General features: G+C 36.2%; 1 protein-coding gene across 1 annotated transcript in view; it reads right to left on the bottom strand.

The window, feature by feature from the left end:
- Window positions 1-3,754, bottom strand: part of LOC111044661 (esterase E4) — an 86,631-nt gene extending 82,877 nt beyond the window's left edge. The window contains exon 1 of the mRNA XM_039421514.1: window positions 3,503-3,754. Within this exon, the coding sequence (XP_039277448.1) occupies window positions 3,503-3,727 (225 nt within the window). The 5' untranslated portion in view covers window positions 3,728-3,754. The remainder of the gene's footprint in view (window positions 1-3,502) is intronic.
- Between the last annotated feature and the right edge of the window lie 19,839 nt (window positions 3,755-23,593).

Genomic DNA, 23,593 nt, shown 5'->3' with positions numbered 1-23,593 from the left:
GTACTTTCATTTGTCTTCTTCTTCTTTCAAACAGGGATTAGGCTATTGCCTGTTCCGACTTACATTCAGCTTGTAATAAGAATAAAAATAAAAAATTAAAATGTATAAATTAATATCATCAATATAATCTGATCTAATATCACTATCATCATAAGCATCACTACAATCTACTGTTCTTATCTTATAATGGTTGAGTTCAAAGCCACTGATCGGTGAGTGAATGATGAGATCGGTGAGTGAATGTGGCTCTGAACGAAGTACTGTTTTGTTGTTGAACGATGCATAGACTCACATGCAGCACTAGATTATTTGGAATTGAAATCGGCCATTAAGGGGACAGCCTGGAAGATTATTACATACTAAAGATCTTGAAGATTTTTGTGATCTATAATATTACAAAAAATATATATCATATATAATATCTCACGCTAAAATACCTCAATGGAAACTTTTATTTCAAGTAAGAGCTAGCATTGGGAAGGCATATAAGTATTGTGCGTTTATACCTCTTCAAAGTCTTTGGTCTAACTGATAAGAAAAAAAATACGTCATATCCGGTTCGTTCACTCATCAGTTAATTGTGCTTTTCCACCAATGGAGAAGAATGTAAATAGAGTAGCTGAACGTAAACAGACATAGCTGAATACAAGGTTGTTTATAATAATGGACTCCATTATAATGTATTTGGGAGCAGAGAAATGCATGATTACATAAATTCAATAACATTTAAAATATTTTACAAAGCATTTAAAACTACTCCAATCACCTGACGGTTTTCCATTTTAATTGATTAAAATGAAATAGGTTAAGTTCTAGTTTTGTTTACAAAATATGATCAACATGGGAAACATCTGTCAGTCATGACTCATGAGCAACCGTTCAGCCACAGAATACACACAAAATGAAAGGTAACAATCTAATCAAGATTTGAGTGCACCAAGACCACGACACATGACTGCATCATCTTGTAAGAAATTAAAACTACTGCTGTATTACAATGCTACACTTTCTTTCAAGATGGCGGATTATGGCGTCAAGATACTAGCCGACTTTCCATTCTGTGGTTCATCTGTGATTACTAATCTGTGATCACGTTTTTTACTGAATGTAAAAAAAACTGATGAAATTGATCAGTGGCTTTGAACTCAACCAATGAATAATGATCATTGCCATCTTTTTCGTGGCCTGCATATGTATCTTTTGCTACCGGTTCATACTTGAAAATTCTCAGTGGAAGCCTATCAGCTGACACTCGTTCCACATGCTCTTCCCATTGCTGACGATAAGATGCAACTCTCTCATTCAGACAGAAGATATTCATCTCCTTCCGTATATCCTCATTTCTGATACATTCATTGACTCTTCTGTCACAGCCTAAACCTAGCTCCGCAGTGCAGGCTGGTTGCTTGGCTGAATCAGACTAGGCGCTGAGACAGCAAATAATAGCTGCGTTGGTGGGAATGCGAGCGGCCGCAGTAACATCTTCCACCCAGCAATGGTCGGCGTAGCTCCGCCTAGCGGACAGATGAAAGATCAATCCAGTCGGTTATTTGATCCCTCTAGCCAGGCTTAGCCAAGCAGCCGAGACAATAGAACAATGGAGTGGCGGTCTTATTCGCGTTCATCAGCAGTTTTCTTTCTCACGATTATTTTGATTCTTGTGTGTCAATAATAACTCCAGTCACCAGTAAAAGGTTTCCAGAAACGTGGTGTACTACCATATTAATGACTTTTCATTATGATTTTCAATTATTTAAAAAGATTGTTGATATTCTGAGCCTTAAGGCTAAACTTGGGGTCGCTGAGAACAAATCTGCAATCAGAATTTCTCTAACAAGAAAAATAACGAAAAAAACCCAGCTGTTGATCTTCCGGCAACCGTTAACAGTCATCCTGCAATGCAGCCGAAACACTTCCAAGCCAGACACCCATCTCGAATGACAACAACGCCAAGCTGTAAGAAACCATCCTGCACTGCGGCGCTAGGTTAAGTACAGGCAGCTGAGATGAGATTTCTTTGCAGAACTAAGCCTAGCGCCACAGTGCAGGATGGTTTCTCACAGCTTGGCGTTGTTGTCATTTGAGATGGGTGTCTGGCTTGGAAGTGTTTCGGCTGCATTGCAGGATGACTGTTAACGGTTGCCAGAAGATCAACAGCTGGATTTTTTTCGTTATTTTTCGTGATAGAGAAATTCTGATTGCAGATTCGTTCTCAGCGACCCCAAGTTTAGCCTAAAGGCTCAGAATGTCAACAATGTTTCTAAATAATTAAAAATCATCATGAAAAGTCATCAATATGGTAGTACACCACGTTTCTGGGAACTTTTTACTGGTGACTGGAGTTATTATTGACACACAAAAATCAAAATAATTGTGAGAAAGAAAACTGCTGATGAACGCGAATAAGACCGCCACTCCATTGTTCTATTGTCTCGGCTGCTTGGCTAAGCCTGGCTAGAGGGATCAAATAACCGACTGGTTTGCTCTTTCGTCTGTCCGCTAGGCGGAACTACACCGACCATTGCTGGGTGGAGGACGTTACTGCGGCCGCTCGCATTCCCACCAACGCTGCTATTATTTGCTGTTTCAGCGCCTAGTCCGATTCAGCCAAGCAACCAGCCTGCACTGCGGAGCTAGGTTTAACTCTCAAGTGGCTTTGATGTTACCCACGATTCACTACCATAGAGAAGTAGTGGAGCTGCCATTGTCTTATAAAATGTCATTATTGTGCTTGTGGTAGCTTTCTTCCCCAATGTCCTACTGATACTTTCACAAATCATTTGGAACCTTCCTATTTTCTACTCTACATCAAATTCATCTCTATAGCCATTTTCGCAACCCAGACATGTGAACTGAGACACTTGCCAATACCTTGTTGTCTATCACAATCTTTGATCTTTTTGGGTACTTTCCTTTGAAAGCCATGATTTTTGTTTCCCTCCTCAATATCTTGAAATTATATTCTTTACAAATTTCATGCAGGATATGAACTGATTTTTCATATGTCATTTGTCTATTAATTATTTTTCTTTGGTTTGTCTAATAATTATTCTGCAGTATGATCATTGCTAATGAATATAATCTATCATTTAGTACTTTATTGCACTAATTAATCTCAAGAAGAATAAAATCAACATCATCCATGACAATATTACATGCTACTATAAATTGCAGCTCAATTATTAATATATAAGTATGTTATTCCGTACAATCAGAGATTTATGTATCAAATTGATAAATGAAGACTTATTTAGTCTGTAAGTATATCTCGTGTCGTTGAATCTATCGTATAAATTCAGTATCAGATGAAACTAAAACAGCTGGAGTTAGTTACTGCAAGTAGTATTCCCCAATCTGGAGTTTCAATGTCATAACACGGTATCATCCACGATTATTAGCCAGTGAGATGAATGTTCATTCATGTTTTTATGATACTAGTCCACTACTATAGATCTAATATACTATTTTATTACTAGAGAATCAAATTTTCTATTATTATTACCTTGAATCGCAACTTTCCAACTGGAGGTTCAGCATAGGGAACTCCCCTGAAGGCAAAAAATGCCTGATTAGTCCAAGTTTCGAGCCGGCTTCCCCTCAGCTGACCTAATCGAGTGTTAACTATCAAGTTTTGTTGAACTGATTCAGAATGTGTAAGACAATCACCAACCATAAGCGTTCCGAAAATACCAAGCAGCAGCAGATAAACTGTAGAAGGCACCATCATGTGACTCACACTGGCTCATTTTGAATATGAAAGAACAATTTATAGCCGTAATTTTTTATAGCTGTGATCACGTCATGAGCCGATTATTGTCGGAACTTCCAAGAATCGTGTTTTCCTGTTGGCTTCATGATGACAAAACGGTAGGCTAATCAACTAGCGCTCAATAATGACAGCTCCATTACTTTTCTGAAACGAGTTATGACACACTACGATAACATTGTACTATATTATTTATGATTGTATTGTACTTCATAGCTGAAATCCGTAATTGTCCGATTTCTCAATCCTCTTTTTGTAGGAATTGAGTGGACTGGATAATATTTTCGAAGCAGCAGAATATGTATCTACCACAGAGAGCGAGGTTGTGGAAATGAGAGTTAATTGAAGACTTGTTTTTACTGATAAGGGGCCGTTGTCACTTATCAAGTGAGCACAAATAGACCAAACTCTAATACTCTATTAATTTCATTTATGGCCATAAATACTCGATTATGCTATTATAGAATTAATTTGTGTTTATTACTTTCCTTGCCCTATTACCATAGGTGAGGGAAGTATTGCTTTCCGAGAAAAATAAAGGTACCCCAATTACTAGATTTGTATACGTTTAAAGGTCCCCTGAGTCCAAAAAAGTGGTTTTTGGGTATTGGTCTGTATGTGTGTGTGTGTGTGTGTTGTGTGTGGTGGTGTGTGTGTGTGGTGTGTGTGTGTGTGTGTGGTGTGTGTGTGGTGTGTGTGGTGTGGTGTGTGTGTGTGGTGGTGTGTGTGTGTGTTGTGTGTTGTGTGGTGTGTGGTGTGTGTGTGTGTGTGTGTGTGGTGGTGTGTGTGTGTGTGTGTGTGTGTGTGTGTGTGTGTGTGTGTGTGTGGTGTGTGTGTGTGGGTGTGTGGTGTGTGTGTGTGTGGTTGTGTGTGTGTGTGTGTGGTGTGGTGTGTGTGTGTGGTGTGTGGTGTGTGTGTGTGTTGTGTGTGTGTGTGTGTGTGTGTGTGTGTGTGTGTGTGTGTGTGTGTGTGTGTGTGTGGTGTGTGTGTGTGTGTGTGTGTGTGTGTGTGTGGTGTGTGTGTGTGTGTGTGTGTGTGGTGTGGTGTGTGTGTGGTGTGTGTGTGTGTGTGTGTGTGTGGTGTGTGTGTGTGTGTGTGGTGTGTGTGTGTGTGTGTTGGAACAAGGTATAATACGGGGAGACAATCAAGTATACACAGCACATTAAGGGGAGGTGTGTACACTAAGGGGAGACCCCGTAGTGTCACTGCTCAATTTTAGTAAAAATCACTTCTACATGCTTAAAACCATGTAAAAACGTAATAAAAAAAAATCTCCCCATTTTGTTAGTACTCCACCTAATTGGGATACACTCCAGTTTCCAAAATTGCCACCACGTTGTGCTACGATCGCTAATACACACTTACACAAAACTCATTTACGGATTGAGCATACAATGCGGGCTACTTGCATATCCCTGCATATCTCCATTGTCTCCTTCACTGTTCGAAGTAACTGGTGTGCTATGGGGCTTGCCGTGAATTTATGAATCAGCAACTCATCTCCTTTTTCGTTCAGACTCATTGAGTCACAGCTTAGCGAATTCATAGTTTATTTTTCTGTTCATTCACTTGAGACATGAGAAGGGAGCGAGGAAACATGCTGCCAGAATGTATTGTGGTACTGATCTTTTAGTTATTTGGTACAAATAGTCTGAAAATGATTCTTCACAGAAAAATACCCTCTGCTAACCTTACAGTGTTAAAAATACCTGTTTTTTTCTCCATATAACTCAAAAACCTTTCATAGTGAAAAAATCCAGAACTGTTTCCAAGAGAATAAAATCCTCTACAATTCAACGCCAAATTAGGTTCATCACAATCAATGGTGACTTGGTAACACAATTTCCCGAGAATTTTCCGCATTGAATTTGGGTTATTGCTAGAATGATGCGAATGGGAGGCTTGTTAAGATTCAAGAATAGCACGTCAGTAAGTTTATATTCTTGAACAGGCTTCACTGAGAATTCACTTACTGTTTTAGAGAAGCGGATGCCTCAAACTTTGCTAACCTAACATTGTATCTCAAGATCAGGATAGCCTATGATAATATGATAAAATGAAATTTGTCTCTTAGTTTCTCTCCATATTGACATTTTCTTCTGTGTCTGCCAATCCTTGCAAAAACTCTCTTGTAAACCTTGGATTGAATATTTTACTTGTGTACGGCATGCTCACTTTTTGTGAAAAGACGTTGTTCCGGAGAAAAGATTTAGTAATCATACCCTGCTCAAAAAAAAAAAAAAAAAAAAAAAAAAATAGTAGTCACAACACCTTTTCCAATTTTATTTGAGAAAGTAAAAAGTTAATTTGAGAAAGTATCAATTGTATTTGAGAATAGTCACTTGTAATTGAGAGAATGTCAGATGTAGCCTAAATGAGAATAGTCAATTGTATTTAGGAAGTCATCACACATGTAATTGAGAGTAGTGAATTGTATTTGAGAAATCGTCAAATGTAAATGAGAAGATATCATATCATGAGCAGACATTTGAAAATGAGAAAATTTTCCAATTGACATGTCGTGACTCTTCTGTAGCCTACAGTAAAGGTTTGATTTGAGCAGGAAAGGATACTGTACTACGTACACAGTATTCCATAGGCTTTGTATGTGTGAAATTATTATTTTCAATTGTGAAATAATTATTTCCCTGTACTGTTCACGAATGATTAATGAGAATCATTTCTATGTATGTATTGGCAACACGACTTTTGTCTCCAAACATTTGAACTTGATGAAGATCAAATTCTCTATGTTCACGGCGCAATTGAACTTTATCATCAATCAATTGAATCTCTTGATCAAGCAATTCGGTAACTCTCCAATGGATTTTGGGGCTCAAAAATATTTTTTTATTTAAAAACTAAACGTTTCATTTGAATATAAAATATATTATCATATTATTTTTTATGAGTACAGTTATGGAAAATAAAAGTATTGGTTTTTTAAAATCATTCCCCAATTACAACTGACAACTTTTCGATTTCAAATCGTATGTTCTCAAATTAGGAGTTGATAGTGAGCTGTTGAACGGAGCGGTCGCAGAATTGTCTTATCTCAAGTTGCTCTCTTATCTCAAGTTTCCGGACGGGTCGTGCTTAATCGGTTCATTTAGTGCATGTTTAACCTAAAACGTTCTTTCGTAATAAATTGAATTATCAATTTGTTATTTATTTGTGAAATTGTTTTCAAGTGAATCGAAATATTCAAAGTTTAAATTAATAAAAACAGTATCCACCAGACGGTAGTGCTAAAAAGAGACCTAGAGCTAAAAGTTCTTTCGTAATAAATTGAATTATCAATTTGTTTTTTATTTGTGAAATTGTTCTCAAGTGAATCGAAATATTCGAAGCTGAATGAATAAGAACAGTATCTAACAATACTTTTCACCGGACGATAGTGCTAAGAAGAGTCCTCGTGCTAAAAGTTCGCCTGAGCTCGAAGAATAATAAGAACAATACTTTTCACCGGACGATAGTGCTAAGAAGAGTCCTCGTGCTAAAAGTTCGCCTGAGCTCGAAGAGATGGAACAGAAAAAGCATGCTCCAGACCCAAGTGTTAAAGCTTCCGGTAATGTGAACTCAGACTTTATTGAATCACTATTTGACCGTTTTGAAAAGCGGTTTAGTAAGGCTATGGATGAAAAACTCGCGCTGCTAGCTACAAAGGTGGATTTAAATGGTCTATAGTGTCTTTTGAGAACCTAAATTCTCAGACAACTATAATTAAGTTTGGAAATCATGCGAGACCCCGATGGTGGAGGGGTTAGTGAAATTTCTAGTACCATTCCAGTGGTGAGGAATTCGAAATAAAAATCATGCAATTACCTTTAGAAGATCTTGGGAGTTTTCCTACAAAGTCTATAAATAATTTCTCCATTGGGTAAGAAGCGACACTGGAAGCCATATAGCCATAATTAGCCTTCTGTGCTGGTTTAGATAATGCACATATTTTACAGTTTTTTAATAAATACTCCTACATCTTTGGATATTCCTTTCCAAGTGAAAACCTGTTTAATTTTATTCAAAGTTTTTGTATATCCTAGATGAGCGCCAAACAAAGATTCGTGGTAATACTTGCAAACCATAGGTTTTAGAACTTGGGGAAGTACTATTTTTGGTTCAGTTGAATTTCGAACATTGCATACTAGAATTCCCTTTTTTTATTTGATACGGAAAGATATCATTACCAGCACTCGCTGATTCCATTATCTCCTTCACAAATTCGTCCTGCTTCTGATAGGTTGAAATATCAGTGAAACTGAGTGGGAAATCTACTAAATTTATACTACATAAATTCTGCTCTATTACTTCGGGAGGAGAGTCTTCAAACATACGGCTTAAGCAATCGGCGACCTTATTGTCAACGCCTTTCACATGCTCTGTAGTAAACTGAAAGGCAGATAACCTTAGAACCCATCTCCCTATCCTACCAAGTTGCTTTGGGTGGTTCAAGACAAATTGCAGTGCATTACAATCAGTTCTCAGAATGAATTTTGTATGTTCAAGGAAATATTTGAATTTCTCAACTCCATAAAGTGCAGCTAAAGTTTCCTTTTCATAGGTGGAATATTTTCGTTCTAATGGTGATAGGGTGCGTGATGCATAAGCGATGGGGCAAAAGCTCCATCTTGCATCTGACCCAACACACATCCTATTGCAATTGAAGAAGCATCAGTGCTCAAAATAAACTTCTCATTGAAATCAGCCATTTTTAGAAGCGGAGGCTGTGACAGAATCTGTTTTAGTTTATCAAACGATTTTTGACATTCATCATTCCATATGAATTTCGCATTTTTCTTCCTCAAGGCATTCAATGGGGCTGAAATCTGTGCTAAGTTGGGGATAAACTTAGAGAAAAACTGCACCATTCCCAAGAATCGTTCAATTCCTTTTACTTTAGTTGGAACAGGAAAATTAACAATTGGTTTTGTTCTTTCTGGGTCGATTGAAATACTATTATGAGAAACCAAATGACCTAAGAAATTGATTTTGTTAGCAGCAAAGTTACATTTCTGAGGGTTCACTGTCAGGTTTGATCGTTTTAATCTACAGAAAACTTCATCTAATAATTTCCAATGATTTTCGAGAGTGTCAGTATATATAATCAAATCTTACTTACTTACTTACTCCTCAGCGCTACAGGTCGTTACAACCCTTGGCCTCCCAGACATAGCCCCTCCATCTCTCCCGATCCTGTGCCTGCCTTCTCCAGTTACGAACTCCAAGCGTCCTTAAATCATTCTCCACATCATCCGTCCATCTACTCCTAGGCCTACCTCTTCTTCTTCTATTGTATAGCCTTTCCCTCCATATACATTTTGCAACTCTTTCATCATTCATCCTTACCATATGTCCTATCCATCTAATCCTGCCAGCCTTGATAAATCTGACGATATCCTCACTGCCCAAGAAACGCTCAATTTCACAATTTTTTCTCCGTTTCCAGTGTCCATTTTCACACACAGGGCCAAGGATCCTTCTTATCACCTTTCTTTCAAAAATTCGTAGCCTTTCCATGTCACCAGCATTAAGTACCCAAGTCTCAGAGCCATAGCATACTACAGGCCTGACTAATGCCTTATACAACTTCACCTTTGTAGCTCTTGATAGTAGTCGAGACTTGAATAACTTTATACTTGCATAGAATGACCTGTTACCTGCCATTATTCTATTTTGTATCTCAGCTGTGATCTTACCACTACTTGTCACAAGCGTTCCCAGGTATACAAAGTCATCCACCTGCTGAAATGTGTAGGGTCCAATTTTCATATTTCTAGTAGCTCCCCTAACTACGGCTGGTGACACTCTTAAATACTTTGTCTTGGCCTCATTGATTTTCAAACCCATTGGCACACTATTGTTCACCAGTAGAGTGAAAGCTTCTCTCAAGGCCGGCACAGTTCTTGCTATATGACCAAGTCATCTGCGTATCCACAGACCTGCCACAATCTATTCACAACAGTACTTTCATGTGCAATGTCCTTTACTGCCTCGTGCAGAGCTAAATTGAACAACAATGCCGAGAGAGCGTCTCCCTGCCTTACTCCATACTTCACAGGAAAACGCCTTCCAACAGACTTGCCTATCCTTACCCTAGAGTATGTCTCGTTCAGGGTAGCCGACACCAGCTTAATTAGTTTTGATGGCAAACCGTTATTGTTCATGGCTTCAAGTAACTTCGTTCTGCAAAGACTATCAAATGCTCTTTTATAATCCACAAAAAGCAAGTGTAGAACTATGTCATGCTCTATGCACTTCTCCATTGCCATATAATCAAATCAATTTGATATAATCAAATCATCCAAATAAAAAAATAATCCCTTGAAACGCAAGTCACCAAACAATTTCTGCATTAAGTTGGTCAAAACAGCTGATCCACAACTGATTCCATATGGCAAACGCTTGAATTGATACAAGTTAAATGGTGTTATGAACGCTGTTAGATGCTTCGAATTTTCAGTCAAATGGATTTGGTTATAAGCGCTAGTCAAATCAATGCACGAAAACCACTTAGCATTCGAAAAATAATGAAAACATTCGTGAAGATTTCCTAATGGAGCTGACTGTAACTCTATTATCTTATTTAGGCGACGATAATCAATGCACAAACGATAATAATTTGGAGTTGGTTTGGGCACCAATAAACAAGGTGACGAGTACTGCGAGGTTGAGGGTTCAATTATATCTTCATCTAGTAGCTGTTGAATCTTTTTTCTTAGATATTCCAACTTGATTGGATTCATAGAATACGGTTGAGATCTGACAACCTTGTTGGACGTTAATTTAATATCATATTTTATTAGATCGGTTGATCCAATTTTCTCAGTCAGAACATCTGCGTGTTTACTGATCAATTTCTCTAGACTACTCCTATCAAAATAACTCAAATGCGATAAGTCCATTGGAGCCAGTCTCTCCATGATATTATGAACTTGAATTTCGGAATTGTTAGAAAAATCTCTATTAATTAAAGGAAATTTCAAGTGAGGACTGAAGTCAAAGAAAAAGTTCTTCTTATTAAATTCACTAGGATCTGAGAGTGCTCTATGAAGTCACATCCCAAAATTATTTCAACTGGCAAGTTATCAGCAATTAAAAATCGGAATTTCCATGAGAATATTTCTATTTTATTTTCAAAATGCACGACGTATTCATAACTAATTTAGAAGAGTTTGCAGTCGAACAAATAACTTGATCTTCAATGATCTCAATTTCTTTAAGTTTATTACTGCTAATTATTTCCTGAAGTGTGGAGGCTTTTATTATTGAAAACGCTGAACCAGAGTCAACTAGACATTGGTATGTAGTTTCACCATTATTGAAATTCGCTGGTACAAAGGGAAGAGTTTTGTTAGAATAAATCATCCCACACACTTTATTTTCAGATTTTCTTTGCAAATTTTGAATGAAACGTTTCTTAGAATTAGAAATTTTATTTTTTAATGATTTCAATTTTGATTGTTTTTCTACTTTATTTACCTTTGACACTAAGTTTTTTTTTGTTGACGAGGCTAGGTTGAAGTTTAAATTCTTAGTGCAATTTCTTGCAATGTGATTGGGTCCATTGCATTTATAGCATACAAATCCCTGCCTGTATCCTCTGTTGGGATAGTTATTTATGGGTCTCTTTTCAAATCGAGGTGTATTGTTATTATCCTTATTAGTCTTATAGAAAGCATCTCTCTCGATGTCTGCAAAAAGTAAATTTTGTGCCTGGATACAGATTTCATCTAATTGGGCTAGAGTTGTAGGTTTGTTCATGAAAATTAACCTTGACCTTTCGTGTGGACTCAGACCACTTAATATTGTAGATACGACTTCAGCTTCTGATTTTTCCAATCTCAATAGCAAAGCACTCTCTTTTATCGACACCACGTAAGCTGATATAGGCTCAACCGGCGCTTGCAGTCGATAAAATCGATCTTTGACTATTGTTGACATAAGTCTCTGTGGTACAAAATAGTTCAGAACCTCCTGGTGGAATTTATCAAAAGAGTGACTTGAATTGATCGCCATAGTGATTTTATCGCATAGAGGCCCAACTGTGAATGGCACTAATAGTTTTAGCATCTGGCCGTCATCTATTTGAGAAAATGACTGAATTTTTAGCGCAATTGTTAGAAATGATAACAAATCATGAATGTTCAGACCATCAGTAGGTTTCAAATTTTTAGTCCAAGATTCAATGGGGTTATGTATTTTTGGATACATTGAATGTTGTACCTGATTTTGATTTTGACTCAAAATTATATTATTGTCAGGGCCTGCAGCTGCATTCACCTCTCCAGTTGGCGAATTTATTATGTTCACAGAAGGTATATTCAATAGTTTACTTGTACCTGGTTGATTTGAAACTACAACATTTGATGTACTGGGAAATGAGAATGCACTAGGCGATTTCATATCAGCTGGAGAAGGAGGCCTACTCTTAACTTGTTTACTTTGCAAATCTACAGTACGAGCAATGATAGAAGGCAACATATTTATCATTTCATACAACAATGTCATGGACTTTTCTTGTTTATCTGGTGTTATTGTTGGAAAGGCTTTCAAAGATTGTTCAATCACTGAAATGAAATGAAGAATCTTCGATTCTAATTTCACAATTTCTTTCCCTAGTCAGTTCCGACATTGATTCAAGTTCTTCCAATAAATATAGAATTCGAGAGCTAATTTCTTTTATTGTGCTATGAGATCTTAAGGTTTCATAGGACACTTGTCTACGTTCAGTGAGGTCAGCGATCTTTTGTCTAAACAAAGTTCTCAGACAATCAACTGTCTGACTTTGCATTTCCGATCTATCTAAACCTAGGATTTCCAATTCGAACAGAAGTTCATCTTTTACTAATACATCTGGGTTAATTTTATGAGACAAAAATGAATTAATTACACGGTTACTTGTAAATGCCGTTTTCACTATCTCCAGTGTAACCGCCATGTTATCCTATTATAATCAAATCTACTAATTATTAATACTTATTACTTCTACACAATAATTGAAAAGCTTGATAATTCAATATCACTAAAATTTTTCCTACTTTAGATAAATTAATGGAACCTGATAGTCTGGGAACCGCTACTCATTAAATCACTTAAAAACTTCATTAATTTAATAATATTCCATCAGAATTCAATTTTCCCATTTTAAATTTAAATTTCCAATTCCAACACAAAAATAGGACCAGAAAATTCACTAATTAACCGTACGTTCTGCTACCAATTTTATAGTGTCTTTTGAGAACCTAAATTCTCAGACAACTATAATTAGGTTTGGAAATCATGCTAGACCCCGATGGTGGAGGGGTTAGTGAAATTTCTAGTACTATTCTAGTGGTGAGGAATTCGAAATAAAAATCATTTGACGATTGATTGCCTCTATATTAAATATTTAAACTCAAACAACACTTTACAATAAATACTTTCTTCAATTAAAGATTATCTTTGTCTTTAAGAGACCAAATTTAATTGCATTTACGTCTTTAAGAGACCAAAATCTAAGGGACACATTGAATTCTGGTGGGGAAAGATCAAGTACTCATCTTGTAGTTGTCGTCGCGATGTCCGGAGTCCCTGGCGGAGATGGATGAAGGGTGAAGATGATTAGTCGTCCTCCAGGAATGTTCAGGCGTCGCGGCGACAGATCCAAAAGGGAGTTAGTCTTGTTCTCTCCTCATCAGCGTTCAATGACGTACGATTCCATCCATGGTTGGAAGAAGTCGCCGGCCCTTTTACAATGGAAATTCTCAGCCCGATACAGAAACCCGATGACAAATTTACAACAGAATTAGAAACATAATAATTACCAATATCTAATAGGATTGTATTCAATTGATGATCTAGGTAGATCATCAAATAAATACAATTCACCGCTTCCTATGAGGAAACAAATAATATTATTAACATACATAAATCAAACACTTATAAATCATATTCAATGACAATAATGAAAATACTCACCCAAAATGGGTATTGAAGAACCAACATATAGAGGGAATCAATCGTCATTTATTAATACAAAACTATCCCATAGCTATAAGGGGGACTTTACCTCTAAATATTACTCTTACATTAAATGTCCGATTTACTTGGACAATCAATTATTAAATTCTCCTGGAGAGAATGAGAATGTACCCCCAAACGAAAACATATTACTGGAAATTGTAAGAAAATCTCAAGAAACAGTCAACACTATGACAGCTGGGATTAGAATGATTGCTCTTCCAGTTTTCAGAGGCTTCCAGACTGGTCAGTTTTACCATCACACTTTGAAATATTTACCCGATCGCCTGTGAATTTCTCTTCGCCCACTCTCTTTCTCCTCAGTAAATAAGGAAGGTGATACGTTCAAGCAAGAAGGAAACTGGGAGAGAAAAGTTATTTCCCTTTTGCAAGTTTAGAACTATGGGATTGATTCAGCATACTTCTGGCGTCTAAATCGTCGTGAGAACAGATAATTCCAAGTGGGATCGTGGGAACCAAGGACTTTAATAAGATTCTGATCATAATTATAACGATTTTAGAAATGCTAGCTAAGTTGCCAATGAACAAGAATAAATTTACTATCTTCATGGGAACTGAAAACTACTAACTTAAGATAGAATAAATTCCATTTAATAACTCAAAATTTTGGTACAGTCTATTTGAAAAAGTGAATAAACTCTCTGTCGAGAATTAACAGTTAAGAAATCAAATTGTTGCTCAAAAAATTCAGAATAATCTCATAATCAGGAAGATGGAAAATTTTGAAACAGATCGAGAAGGAACAATATAATTTTTCGCGGGCTGAAATATGAATGTGCAACAGTGGATTACGTGAGAACTGTCAAAGACTTTTGTGTGAGTCATTTGGGGGCACGAGCAGGTACCTGGGTTAATCGAGCACATGCATTGGGCAAGAAAATAGATAACGGGCCAATCATTGCGCATTTTCCGGACGATCAGGACATTCATTTCATCACGAGAAACAGTAGGAAGCTGAAGGGTACACAGTTTGTGATTCATAAAGACTTTGCTTTCGACACAAGAAAACGACGATCAAAGCTTTTCCTGGTGCTTGGCGAGTTGAAGAAACAAGTTCGGGAGTGAGAGGAGAGTATCGGTTGAAGTGGATCGTTTAATCGTGAATAGTCGGGTTTTCACGCTGGATGAGGAGAATGGACTGGTCTCGGAGGGAGAGGATGGGCTGCAGAAGATCGGGAGCATGTTCGATGAGAGTGTGATGCGGGCCGTGAGCGGGAGCATGTGTGATGAGGAGGAGTGAGGCGACGAGGACGAAGACCGCAACCGCTGAGATAACGCCGTCAGTCCGTGTGAGAAGGGACAGTTGAGTATAGTAGCGTACAATGTGGCTGGATTAAGTGGTAAGATTGTTCAAGTATATAATTTTATTTGTAATTATGATGTTTTTGTACTATTGGAGACGTTTGTTGAAAGAGGAAAGCAATTGTATTTTGAAAACTGTTTTCCAGATTACAATTTATACTGGGAATTCGCAGTTGGAGAATCAAACTGAGGTAGAGCAAAGGAGGAAAGTTAATAGAAATTAGTAAAAGATAGAGAGTTTTTGTAAGGTAATCGATGCGCTTGAGAGGAAAGTTATTCACATGAATGCAGGACAACGGGATGAATATTATATAGTTCCAATTTACCTGAGTGGTGGAGGAGACATGGAATGGGAGAGAGAATTCAATACATTATGGGAGTTTATGATAGTGCAAGAGCATAATAGAAATAATAAGATTTTAATTGGAGATTTTAACGGTAGAATAGGAAATGGACAGGACATGTCGGAATTAACAGATGTAATAGAATTGGGAAATGCACTGAGTAATAAGCAAGAGTCAAAGGATGAGGTGATTAATATGAAAGGTAAGAAAATATTGGAGTTCTGTGAGGTTTTTAATTTCATCATTATGAATAGAAGGATAAGTGGAGATAGGTGGGGAGACTTTACTTTTATAGGCAGAGGGGCTTCCGTAATAGATCTATGTTGCATGGCTGTCGAATTGGCGCAAATAGTTGGAAAATTTTCTATTGTGCCAGAATTTTTATCTGATCATTTCCCAATTGAAGCTACGCTAATCACGGTTGATACTCTAGAAAGAGAGAGCACAATTTTACCACTCTTACCGAAGTTGAAATGGAAGGAAGCGAGGAAGAATGAATATATATCTAAACTCACCAATGCTTGTAGAGAAATAAATGGTCTTCCCGAGAGTAGTGAGGAGACTTATGAAGTATTAAATAATCTTGTATATAGAGCTGCAAATTATGTGCCCCAACCTGATAGAAAGAGAGAAGGATGGAGAGAAAAGTGGTTCGACAAAGAGTGTGCGGTTATGAAAAAGCGAGTGTTCAGCCTATTGAATGTGTATAGAAAATCAAATTCGGAGCAGGTGAGAGAAAATTATATGAAGGTAGTAAAGGAATACAAACTGCTATGTAAGAGTAAAAGGCAAGCGTATTACAGCGATATAAAAGAACAATTCAGAAGAGTCAAGGATTCCAGTGATTTGTGGGCTCTGATAGAGAAATTCAAGTGTAGAGAGTTCAAGATTTCGGGAACTGTGAGTGCTGAGGATTGAGTTGAACACTTCAGACGAGTGTTTGGATCAGTTTGCGGGGTAGTCACATATTATGCGGCGAGGAATGTTGAAGATCAAACTCTTGACAAAGACATAGATATGAATGAATTGGAAAGTGCCTTCAAGACAATGCGCAACAATAAGGCTCCAGGTGATAACAGAGTGCCTGCTGAGTTTTACAAGAATGCGTCAAAAAATTACAAAGAGATTATTTTGACTTTTTCCAATGCCATCGTCAGAGGTGGACAGATACCAACAGGGTTTCCACGTTCAATTATATTTCCATTGCATAAAAAAGGTGATACTAATGAAGTGAATAATTATAGAGCCATATCTTTTATAAATGCTGTCGCTAAAGTATTTTCATTTATTTTACTGAGAAGGTTGCAGTTGTGGGAGGAAAGAGAAAATATTATTAAAGAGAATCAGTGTGGCTTTCGGAGAGGTTATTCGGCTACTGATAATATTTTTGTTCTATTCAATATAGTAATGAAAACGTTGAATAGACCTACAAAGAAGTTGTACTGTTTCTTTTTCGGCTACTATAGTGTGGACAGAGAGGCTTTATTTTTTAAACTGAGTGAATTGGGAGTGTCGACTAAATTTATTGCGATGTTGAGGAGTTTATATAGAAATACGAAGTCTCCTGTATGGCATGGCGTGGAGGGTAACTTAACAGAATACTTTGAAACCAGAAATGGATTAAAACAGGGATGCGTATTCTCCCCGTTGCTATTCACACTATTTTTGAATGATTTGAGTGATGTTATTGGTGGAGGTATATTATGTTGGGCAGAGGCTGATAAATTCGCTGTTATATTCTGATGACGTGGTATTGTTGTCTGAGAATCCTCGACATCTGCAGTCAATGATAAATAAGTTAAAGGGATATTGCATAAGGTGGAATCTCACAGTGAACATGGCTAAATCCAAGATTGTAGTTTTCAGAAGAGGAGGACGATTGGGAGAAAGAGAGAAGTGGTACTATGGAAATGAAGTTATTGAAACAGTGAATGAGTACAGATACCTGCGAGTTGTTTTTTCATCAAGACTTGCCCTAACCGCACATTTTAAATGTAAGATAACAGCTGCCAGATTTGGGATTAATAGTGTATGGCGAAGACTCATTTTGAATGATGAAGGACCTCTGTCAATGAAATGAGGAATTTTTGATTCGATAAGTAAAGCAGTTGTAACATATGCAGCAGCACAGGTATTGGGATATGCGGAGAGAGAAGAACTAGAAAAATTTCTGAGGTTGTTTGTCAAGAAAATATTTGGACTACCGTGTAATACGCCAAATTATATAGTATACTTAGTGATAGTAATCCTTTTTTAGGATTATTATTAGAGTTATTAGCTATTAAAGTAGTATTTTATCATAAACATGAGAAGCCGCAAGACTTTATGTATTATTAAGTAGTGCTTTGATCTATGCAGATGACTTAATTGATTGATTATTCTAAGATTTTTAAGAGGTTTTGTTTTACTTATTTATTCTTTCTCTCTTTTGTTTCTGTATATTATTTCTCTTTTTTTAGATTACTGATGAATTAATTGAAAGTTGACTGTATTTTAATTCAATTTTATTTTTGTAGAGTACAAAGTAAGAGGTGACTCTATTTGAATTTCAAAGTTTTGGTTTTTTGTTCGTGAAGTTAATAATTATGTTGTTTGTATATTTTATAAGTCCAGCCACATTGACGCATACAAGGTCCCTTAAGAGGGTGAATTTAAGAGTGTGAATTGCTTTTTAAAAGTTGAGTTGCAATGTTTAGTTATGATAATTACGAGAAATTAGTTAGGTATGAGAAGAAGGAGGAATTGGATAGGAATGATAGGGAGAAATAATTATTGAGTGAATTATGTAATCACAAGAACAATAATAATTATTCAATATTGGTATAATGTATAATAAAGAAATCTATCTACTCGGCTGACGGCCTCGGCTAAGCCTAAAGAACTTTTATTTATGATGAAAAGAATGCTTGTTCAATTTATTTGTGAAATTTAGTTGAGTTTGAATTGAATTGGAGGTATTATTTTCATTTTCTGTAATGTTGAAAGAAGTGCAAATAAAGTTCTGTTCTATTCTATTCAATTATTGTTCTCAAGTTAAAATGATACTTTCTCAGATAAAATTCACTATTCTCAACTACAAGTGATGACTTCTCAAATGCAATTGACTATTCTCATTTACATCTGACGTTTTCTCAAATACTAATGACTATTCTCAATTAATACTTTCTCAAATACAGTTGGAAAAGGTGTACTTCTCAGATAGGGAGGGTTGATAGGATAGGGTATCTTGGATAAGATAAAGAATGAGGAATCAGAGTTGTGTGAGTAGTGAGTCCTTCCAGTTCATATTATTAAATAATCTAATTTGGGTAGCTGAAAGTTTCTCAACAATGCAACATAAAATGGAGTACGGTACTCTATCACTACCAGGAAGCTCATGGTATAGCAGTTCCGGAATCTCTATTTTTTTAAATAAACACAAATAGCGAAAACGCAATGTAGACCAGGGGTTCCCAAAAAAATGTTTCTATGTACTCCCTCACCTACAAGCAATAATGTCGAGGACCACATCGGAATTTACAGTTGGGAGGCACTGTGAAACGTGTACTTTCTCGAATCCCAGTACTAATTAGCCTATATCCATACTTGGAATGTTTATTTGAATGTTAAATGATCAGTAGTAGAATTGGTAGGAAAACTGTAAGTGGAATATTGTATTATATATTAAATACCTGTCAGGCAGTTTAGGTTATTACTTGGCATTTCAAAACCTTGATTCAATCCAGGCCAGAATAGAGTCTGTTTCTCAATTAAAGGATTGGTTCCAAGGAGAGATTGGATATGATAGACTATCATTTCCAATTATGTCATTTGAGAATCATTGATAATGCATTAATTGTCTGGAACCAGGTATAATCTAGTGCCACTTGCGGGTAGGCTGAAGAGCATACCGACGACACTGATTGAGATAACATGAGAAAAATGCTAATGCGCTATTCATTGACCAAACGTAGTGAGGTCTATGTTTCAACTCGATTGGCTTTTGTCTGTCTGTAGTCTGTATGTAACGCGATTACGGCCAAACGCGTTGATAGAATCATATGAGATTTGGCAGGAATACTCCTTTTTCAACTGCGCGTCGATGTATACACAAGGTTTTTTAAAATTTTGCATTTCAAGGATAATAAATGAGAAGAAAAGGAATTCCTCCATACTCTGATATCACTATATAAATAATCAACTTTGAAGATAGGATTAATCAGACTATAGAATTATTCATAATCAATCCGCTGACAAGTGGATTATTCATTGCATGCATTACACAGATGTCTAGCTGTGTATATTCCTATAAGGCAGGGTTTCCATTTTTATTTTCCAGAAAATAAAAACTAAGACTTCTATTATAAAAGCTGACCTTTTGGAAAGCCAATTTTCTGACTATTGCTGTTTAGAGTCTGGGACTTAGCTAAATCCTGAGCTCGGAAACCGGCCCTAAAAGTTCTAGTTTAAAAAAAAAATTCCAGCTTTGAAAGTTTCAAACTTCAAAAGGTTGAATCCAAATATGGAATCAGAAATCATCTCCCATTATCACTCAATAAAATACGAGAAAAAGTAACCTTGTACAGTTAACTTCACTGAATTATTTACGTTGTCGGGATTTCAATTTTGTCATACAACAATCTAATTCATTAGGTTGAAATCGTTGAATATTACCATGGATTTCCTGTTGAATCATTGACTTAAAATCTTTGCAACAATCAATAAAATCTATTACACAGTATAAATATGCAGTCGGTGAGTATAGAATGTAACATTCTATACTCACTGCATACAGTAGGCTATAAACATTGTGCTGATCTGAACAGTGAGTATAGAATGTAATTACATTATATTACTCTAACAGCTAACTGGATCTGAATTGATCTATTGTAATAATGGACATAATGAAATAATGTCTTACTATTCCAAGTAAAACAAAACTAATGTTTGTGTTTGTATAAGAGCTGCTGAGTGGATACTGCATACTGAGAAATTCATAAATGATCCAGACCAGCCTGGCGACTTCGATGCTATCGACACCGGAATCTCCTTTTATTTCTATCCATGAATGAATCTGAATTAAAACCATGTATTGTATCAACTATCCTATTATCGTATTGTAATTCGTGAAGCCTGTTTAGTAAAAGCCAGTTACATACACATCGATTTTTTACCGTCCTTATAAAATTCTATTAGATCAAACAGATGATGTTTGACAAGTTGCACTTATTCGAATTCATAAGGATGGCAAAAAACAATCGTACAAAAATCAACGTGCATGTAACTGGCTTTCGAAGACCCATACGATATTGTATTCTATGATCAAATAGAATAGTAAATATCGAAATAAGTGTTGCAGCCAGAACTTGTGTTAAGAACGGTTTTGTCCCCGCTTTGTAAGTTAAACTAAACACACAATACCTCCCCGGAATGTGGGTTTGAAGTGTACACACCATTTCTCCCCGCTTTGTGCAGTGGAAGTGTACACACATTTCTCCTCGGTTTGTTCAGTGAAAGTGTACACACATTTCTCCCCTTTTTGTAGGTTTAATGCGTAATTTTTTTTTCAAGTTAACAGAAAAAAAAGTTACAACTGTATTGAACACATATTAATATACTTTCTAAAACAAAAATTAAGTCTCCAACATGTGTGTAAATGTGTGTAAATCAGCCTCCCCGCAATGTATGTTCATTTCTCACCTCCCCGTTTGTTACCTTGTTCCAGTATGTGTGTGTGTGTGTGTGGTGTGTGTGTGTGTGTGTGTGTGTGTGTGTGTGTGTGTGTTGGAACAAGGTATAATACGGGGAGACAATCAAGTATACACAGCACATTAAGGGGAGGTGTGTACACTAAGGGGAGACCCCGTAGTGTCACTGCTCAATTTTAGTAAAAATCACTTCTACATGCTTAAAACCATGTAAAAACGTAATAAAAAAAAATCTCCCCATTTTGTTAGTACTCCACCTAATTGGGATACACTCCAGTTTCCAAAATTGCCACCACGTTGTGCTACGATCGCTAATACACACTTACACAAAACTCATTTACGGATTGAGCATACAATGCGGGGTACTTGCATATCCCTGCATATCTCCATTGTCTCCTTCACTGTTCGAAGTAACTGGTTTGCTATGGGGCTTGCCGTGAATTTATGAATCAGCAACTCATCTCCTTTTTCGTTCAGACTCATTGAGTCACAGCTTAGCTAATTCATAGTTTATTTTTCTGTTCATTCACTTGAGACATGAGAAGGGAGCGAGGAAACATGCTGCCAGAATGTACTGTGGTACTGATCTTTTATTTATTTGGTACAAATAGTCTGAAAATGATTCTTCACAGAAAAATACCCTCTGCTAACCTTACAGTGTTAAAAATACCTGTTTTTTTTCTCCATATAACTCAAAAACCTTTCATAGTGAAAAAATCCAGAACTGTTTCCAAGAGAATAAAATCCTCTACAATTCAACGCCAAATTAGGTTCATCACAATCAATGGTGACTTGGTAACACAATTTCCCGAGAATTTTCCGCATTGAATTTGGGTTATTGCTACAGGGTGATTTTTTAGTCCTGTTACCCAATTTTTGATTTAATTTATAAACGGAAATTTGGGTATTAATAAAAAAATAATATTTGTTATTTACAAAAGAAAATTGATATTTTATTACTCACATTTCTTAGTTACTTAAAATTATTACACCATATGCTCAAAATGTCCACCCATTGAGGTTATACACGCTCGGACTCTTTTCACCATATTAGCAGAAACCTTTTTCAGAGTTATATTGGAAATATTCGTGATTAAGTCTGTAATATTGGCTTTCAGTTCATCAATATTGTGAGGATTGTTTTTGAAGACCTCAGACTTAATGTAGCCCCACAAAAAGTAATCGATTTCTTAGCAAAATATTGTTTCAGAATGAAAACCCGTTGTTCTATGGTAAAATACATTCTGTTCATAACACGACCGGAATCATCACATAATGTTACACAGCTTAAGGATAATAAACTCGCACTGCCTTGTGTATACTGAGTGAGTAGGGCTACCAACTTCGTGCAACAAAACAAAATTTCCCTTTATTAGGGAAAAATTACCATGTATTAAAAATAGGGTAACATGACTAAAAAATCACCCTGTAGAATGATGCGAATGGGAGGCTTGTTAAGATTCAAGAATAGCACGTCAGTAAGTTTATATTCTTGAACAGGCTTCACTGAGAATTCACTTACTGTTTTAGAGAAGCGGATGCCTCAAACTTTGCTAACCTAACATTGTATCTCAAGATCAGGATAGCCTATGATAAAATGAGATTTGTCTCTTAGTTTCTCTCCATATTGACATTTTCTTCTGTGTCTGCCAATCCTTGCAAAAACTCTCTTGTAAACCTTGGATTGAATATTTTACTTGTGTACGGCATGCTCACTTTTTGTGAAAAGACGTTGTTCCGGAGAAAAGATTTAGTAATCATACCCTGCTCAAAAAAAAAAAAAAAAATAGTAGTCACAACACCTTTTCCAATTTTATTTGAGAAAGTAAAAAGTTAATTTGAGAAAGTATCAATTGTATTTGAGAATAGTCACTTGTAATTGAGAGAATGTCAGATGTAGCCTAAATGAGAATAGTCAATTGTATTTAGGAAGTCATCACACATGTAATTGAGAGTAGTGAATTGTATTTGAGAAATCGTCAAATGTAAATGAGAAGATATCATATCATGAGCAGACATTTGAAAATGAGAAAATTTTCCAATTGACATGTCGTGACTCTTCTGTAGCCTACAGTAAAGGTTTGATTTGAGCAGGAAAGGATACTGTACTACGTACACAGTATTCCATAGGCTTTGTATGTGTGAAATTATTATTTTCAATTGTGAAATAATTATTTCCCCTGTACTGTTCACGAATGATTAATGAGAATCATTTCTATGTATGTATTGGCAACACGACTTTTGTCTCCAAACATTTGAACTTGATGAAGATCAAATTCTCTATGTTCACGGCGCAATTGAACTTTATCATCAATCAATTGAATCTCTTGATCAAGCAATTCGGTAACTCTCCAATGGATTTTGGGGCTCAAAAATATTTTTTTATTTAAAAACTAAACGTTTCATTTGAATATAAAATATATTATCATATTATTTTTTATGAGTACAGTTATGGAAAATAAAAGTATTGGTTT

Source organism: Nilaparvata lugens, chromosome 2, assembly GCF_014356525.2.
Source record: "Nilaparvata lugens isolate BPH chromosome 2, ASM1435652v1, whole genome shotgun sequence".
NCBI lineage: Eukaryota > Metazoa > Arthropoda > Insecta > Hemiptera > Delphacidae > Nilaparvata > Nilaparvata lugens.
This window is presented reverse-complemented; position numbering and strand designations above follow the sequence as displayed.